This window comes from Galeopterus variegatus, unplaced genomic scaffold (genome assembly GCF_000696425.1).
Source record: "Galeopterus variegatus unplaced genomic scaffold, G_variegatus-3.0.2 Scaffold3414, whole genome shotgun sequence".
Classification (NCBI taxonomy): Eukaryota; Metazoa; Chordata; class Mammalia; order Dermoptera; family Cynocephalidae; genus Galeopterus; species Galeopterus variegatus.
In genome coordinates, this window is record NW_007729525.1 from 25352 (window position 1) to 30939 (window position 5588).

Below are 5588 nucleotides of genomic sequence, written 5' to 3' on the forward strand. Positions count from 1 at the left end.
TGAGCGCCGCCCGCAGGCTGGCCCCGCTGTACGCGAGCGCGCGCGCGCTCTGGCTGCTGGTGGCGCTGGCGGCGCTCGGCCTGCTCGTCCACTTCCTCCCGGCCACGCTGCGCGCCGCGCTCCTCGCGCGACTCCCGAGGCTGCTGCGGAGGCCCTGAGACCAACGACACGGGGTCGGCGGAGCTGGGGCAGAAGAGCCGGAGCGTCCGAGAGCACGGGGGAGGGGTGCTCGCCTCCGCCTTCCCGTGTGATTAAAGTTCCGGTGACCAGACTCCGGCTGCGTTCTCTGGGTCGGAGGGGGTCGCGCACTGCGGAGTCTGGAGGGGCCCACCGCGTGCCACTACAGTTGGGGGGGGCGTCCCGGGGGCGGCGTGGGCGGGGCCGCAAAGCAAAGGGGCCTCCCCCGGGGGCGGGGCTCGACCCGGTCTTCTCCCGCCCTACTCTCAGCCTCTGGGGCCACACCCCCAGGCCTGGCCCGTGGGGCAGCCTCTGCCAGGAACCCCTTTCTTGTGGGGGCTCACCCCGCGGCTCCCCCTCCCTGTGTTCATCCGTCCGCCTCCTCTGAGGCCTTCCCCTCCACGGACCCTCCGCCCCCGACCTTCACAATTGACACCAGAGCCTGTTAGTCTCGCCCCAGGTGAGCGCAGGGACTTTTCTTTTTTTTCAGCACTGGGTGCCCGTGTTTAAAACAGTACAGGTGTTCAGGGCAGCCCGGCAAAGGCCAGCAGAGCAGTGGGTACAGAGAAGGATGTAGTCGTGATAGGCGCTCTCAAGTAAGCGTCCAGGTGCCTTGGGAGACCAGACACCGGGAAGAAAGCCTACCAGCAGACAAAGAATCCCCGAGAAAGACGTGACTTAGTGGAGCCTGCAGAGGAAAGGCGCTTTCCAAGCAAGAGCAACGGTCTGTGGGAGGGAGACCCTAATGCATCAGACCAGGAAGCAGAGATGAGCAGGGCCTTGGGGACCCAGGACAAGGACAGCTGGGACCCACGAAGAAGGGCTAACAAGGAGGTTGGAAGATGCCTTTGCCTTGCAGTGCCAAGGGAGGGCCTCCGTCGGGGGCAATTGGGGCCAGGGCACCCATGCCCACGAAGGGGGTCTTTATAGGGCAGGGGCAGCTTTGGGCGCCTGGACCTGGATTTTGGGCCAGCCCTACCCATGAGTTATTGACTGGGTGGCGCAATCCCTCCCATGAAATGGGGACAAGGTTCTGTAGAACTATGCAGCAGCAGCACTGGAACATGCAGAAGCGGAAGGCAAGTCTTGGCTGGAGAGGTCGCAGGTGGTTTGGGGTCGGGGTGCCCGGCATCAGGACCTCCCCCTCCCACCCGTGGCAGCACCAGGGACAGGAGGGAAACCTAAAGCAAGGGCAGAGGCAGACCAAGAGGTGTCTAGCCAGCACAGCAGCGCTCACATTTGAAGCACACACTTCATTAACCCTTTATTACAAGTCACGCTCTCATAGAAGTATAGGTGGACTTACGTGAAAAAATCAAATGTATCCAAGAATAAAAAACACAGCACATAAAGTAGTATATGCATTCCAGTGTTCGCGCCGGGGAGAGTGGGCGCCAGGAAAAAGCTCTTCTAAAACGGCCTGGCTCGGCCGGCCAGGTGCAAATGGTTCCAGGTGGGCGGCCAGGGCCGAACCTCAGGCACAGTGTGGGGGCCGCCTGCCTCCTCCCGTGGCCCGGCGGGCGGGGGCAGCACCAGCTCCTGGGGCCTCCGGGCCAGCGGCGGACCCCAGGCCGGCCCCAGCCCAGTGCCAGGCAGAACCCTTCGGGCTGTGGCCACGCCTGGCCCTATAGGGGCAGCAGCTACGACATCCCTGGAAACGTGGGCTTCAGGGCTGCAGTGCACTCTCAGAAGCCTCAGCTCAGTCGGCCTTTTTCAGGAAGATCTGGAAGAACGAGACTCAGGGTCAGGCAGGGCCTCAGGGCTAGGCCATGGTCTCACTGGCTCTTCCCTGCACCCTGCCCTGCCTCACCTCACTCAGAATGACCCACACTGGGGAGTCTGTTTGGATGGAGAGGCGCAGTGCTTCCAGGGGGCCAAAAGCAGGGTCCACCTCGCCCTCTGCCACACCCTTGTAGAAGGAGCCTAGGGGAGGGTGGCACTTAGAGGTTGTCTCCCAAACCCCAACCCAAATAGGGCTTGTCTGCTCCACCCAGCCCTCCTCTCCCCTCACCCCCCTACTCACCTATCTGGAGGTAGCCATCAGGGCTCCGAGGGTACCGGAGAGTAGCTGAGCGGCCCTCCTGCAGGGCCTCTTTGTCCGACTGAGGGTTCTACGGGGCAAAATCCAGGGACTGGAGCTGGTGGCCATGGGAGGGTCAGGCCTCAGTGCACACCCATACCCCACCACACTCACATCAAAGGGCAGCACCTCCACAGACGTGTTGAAGAGCTTGTCCTCTGGGTGCTCGATGTTCCCACTGCGGAAGAAGAACCTACGGCCAGGCAGGCCTGTGAGCTGCTACAGGGGTGGCACACTGCCCAGACACACTGCCCAGGGCTGGCAGAGAAGAGGCCAGGCCTGGGCCAGGAGTGCACAAGGTGGGCTCCCAGGAAGCCAGGGCCTTCAGAATGGTAGTGATGGGCAGCTCTCACTGAGCTCCTAGGGGCACTGCCTGACTTAGTCCTTGCAAGGTAGCTACCATTATGAGTCCCACTCTTCAGATAAGGAAGCAGGCATGGTGAGGATAAGTAATTTGCTGGGGGTCATGGAGGGACAACTGCAGGCCCAGAAATTTGTGGTGAGGCCTGTACCCCCATGGCCACCCTCCCCCGCTGCAATGTGAACCTGTCTGTGTTGGCACTGACCGCTCAAGGCGCAATGGCTGGAAGAAGCGGAAGCGAATGAAATCCCCTGCAGCAGGTGTGAAGGCCCAGAAGAAGTCCTCACGCAAGTAGGCTTTCTCCAGGGTGAAGTGCTGGTACGTCTTGAGGCTCGTGCTCACCTCGGCTGGTGGGTTCACGTGCTCCTTCCGCAACGCCTGCTTCCCAAAGTCCTTGTCCTGCAGCAACGGAGTGCCAGGGGTGTTAGGGTGGGCTACACCCCTTCACTCTACCCCAGCCCTGCTCTGCCTAGACTTGGCCAGATGAGTGAGTGGCACAACCCACCTTCAGTTTCTGGATCTTGCCCGCCAGCGAGGAATGAGTGCCCACGTGCTGGAAGAGGGACGGCTTGAAGCGGATCCGCAGGTTGGCTTTCTGCCGGTCACAGTGCTTCTGCGGAGGGAGGGTGACACCCTAGGGTTCAGCTCAGCCCCTGCTCCCAGGCCAGGGACTCACCTGGGGGCAACCAGGGGCCTCCCACAGCCAGCAGCGCCCTCTCCTTGTGATCAGATGTGTGCTGTGCCTTGTGGCCCATGCGCCACCTCTGTGTAGCCCCTGCTCACCGCGTCCTTCTCAGGGTTGCAGACCTTCACCCATAGTATATGGTCCAGGAGCCAGTCAATGGGCTTGTCCCGGTAGAACATGAGAATGAACTCCACAATCAGGCTCAGGTCCAGCGACTTGAACATCTTCCCTGAGGGTTGGGAGTAGGGGGAAAGGGGTTCTCAGTGGGTACCCTACCTCCTCTTCATCCCTGTGGGGGCCACTGGGAAGGTCCCGCAGCAAATCCCTTGGGCAGGTGGGTGGGCTTCAGACAGGTGTGGGCATGAAGAGGCAGATAGGGATGGTGAACCCAGACCTCCCTGATGCAGAGGGCGATGGAGACAGGCCAGGTAGTGCTGTCTCTGGCACTCCAGGCAGGACCCAATCTGGGCAAAGGCTCACAGGCATGGCACAGCATGGTACTGGGATCAAGGTGATAACAAAGAGGCAGAGAGGTAGGCAGGACTGAAGGGCCATGGCCAGGTCAGTGGGGTGGGAGTGAGGGTAGCGCACCAATGAAGCCCAGCTGGGAAAACTCCAGGATCATCCAGTCCTCTGAGGGCTGCTGGAGTGCGAAGTTTTTCATAGTGCTCAGATAGTTGGGCTTGGCTACGATGTCGTCCTCCAGCTGCACAGGAGTGGGTAGAATGGAGCTGGGACTCAGGATGGGCATGTGGGAAGGGCAGGGTCCATCACCCAGATTTGGCCCGAGCAGGCAGGAGTGTGGGGCAGGGCAGGGCTTATCACCCAGGCTCAATCTAGGGCCAGGTGGGCAGGGACAGGGCAGGACGTCAGGGCTGACCTGCACATAGTAGATGCCTTTGGACTGCGCGTACATCATGAGGAAGCAATAATCGAGGTTCTGTTTGGTCCTCCACCTGTGGGCCAGGGGTAGGGGCCTCAGGAGCTCAGACGCTTTCACCTCCAGTGTGGCTACCACAGAGAAGCCACTGAGTGGGTAGGATCTGCCCCCCTCCCCAAGCAGGGGTCCTCCAATGGGGAATCAGCCACACCGCAGGGAAGTACCCTGGGCTCAGATGCCAGTAGACTGGGTTCTCAGCACAGGTAGGCAGATTGCTGGGAGCATGGGAAGAGTTGCTCCTACCTGACTCTCTCCTTGGGGTCCCCAAAGGACTCGCGGAGGCGGGAGAAGTCAGGGTAGAAGTTGGGGGAAGGGGAGATGACCTCCAGGAGCCCGGAATGGATTTCTGTGGGGAACCTGGAGGACAGGATGTTCCAGTGGGTGTGCTGCCTCCAAGGACTAAAAGGGGGAGCTGTCAACAAGACCCTGTTTCTTTCTTGAGGCTCACCAGGCAGACATCCCCACCCCACCACACACACCACCCAGCCTTCTGAGGCAGCGGGGTTCCAGAGGAGCTAGGCCACCTCTCCATATCCACCCCCTTCGGCCAACAGGGGAGCCCCTCCTGCACGGTAGGAAGGCACTATCTTGTGGGGGAGGCAGGCGCCTGCCTGCTCAACACCCTACAGAGAGTCCTCTCTCCACGAGCTTTCTCTGGCTGCCAGTACTCACAAGGCCTTGATGTTCTCTGTCACTGCCGAAGTGTACTGTGGGTCAGTCTGTGGGGAGACCAAGCACCCTCTCTTAGCCCAGCTGTCACCCCAAATGGCCTGGAAGAGGGGGTTGAGGATGGGGTGCAGCCTTCAGATATCCCACATGGAAGGGAGAGAGCCTCCTGTCCTGAGGCCCAGTGAGGCGGGGCCTGGGGGCCCCAGGTGCCTCAGTTTGAAAAGCCCTTTGGAACACACAGGGCCACGGGTGGGGCAAACCAGGTAACCGGCGACTCCAGGAGGGGGCGCTAAAATACTTCTTTCTCTAACTTTCTAGCTTAATACATTTGTGAAGGAAGCTGATGACTTTTTCCTCTGGAACGTTGTTCTGTTTTTATTTCTCCTTGTTATTTAGCGCAGTGGGCCTTCCTCTGAATGTCCCCCCCACCCCGCGGCCTGGCCCACTCGCCTCGGCAATCAGCACCACGATGACCGAGTCCTCCTTCTCCTGTGGGCTCAGCTCGGAGATGAGCGAGTGCAGCGTGTCTGTCAGGTAGGAGTGCACCTCGCGCCGCACGCTCGGAATACCCATCACCACCGACACTACAGGGGCACAGAGGGGCGACGCTCGGCCGGGCGCCGGAGGCCACCCCGCCCCCAGCCTCTCGCCCCGCGCCGTCCCCGCCCCTACCTCC

General features: G+C 61.2%; 2 protein-coding genes across 2 annotated transcripts in view; one reads left to right on the forward strand and one right to left on the reverse strand.

The window, feature by feature from the left end:
* LTC4S (leukotriene C4 synthase) overlaps positions 1-271 on the forward strand; it is a 2933-nt gene extending 2662 nt beyond the window's left edge. The window contains exon 5 of the mRNA XM_008584972.1: positions 17-271. Coding sequence (XP_008583194.1) covers positions 17-158 — 142 coding nt within the window. The 3' untranslated portion in view covers positions 159-271. The remainder of the gene's footprint in view (positions 1-16) is intronic.
* Positions 272-1415: 1144 nt separating this feature from the next.
* The window catches only part of MGAT4B (mannosyl (alpha-1,3-)-glycoprotein beta-1,4-N-acetylglucosaminyltransferase, isozyme B), a 12156-nt gene continuing 7983 nt past the window's right edge, over positions 1416-5588 (reverse strand). Inside the window, exons 5-16 of the mRNA XM_008584983.1 lie at positions 5363-5580; positions 4916-4962; positions 4487-4600; positions 4184-4259; positions 3895-4009; positions 3402-3532; positions 3124-3231; positions 2824-3017; positions 2372-2450; positions 2201-2288; positions 1988-2100; positions 1416-1900 (exon numbers count right to left, since the gene is read on the reverse strand). Of these exons, the coding sequence (XP_008583205.1) occupies positions 1877-1900; positions 1988-2100; positions 2201-2288; positions 2372-2450; positions 2824-3017; positions 3124-3231; positions 3402-3532; positions 3895-4009; positions 4184-4259; positions 4487-4600; positions 4916-4962; positions 5363-5580 (1307 nt within the window). The 3' untranslated portion in view covers positions 1416-1876. The remainder of the gene's footprint in view (positions 1901-1987; positions 2101-2200; positions 2289-2371; positions 2451-2823; positions 3018-3123; positions 3232-3401; positions 3533-3894; positions 4010-4183; positions 4260-4486; positions 4601-4915; positions 4963-5362; positions 5581-5588) is intronic.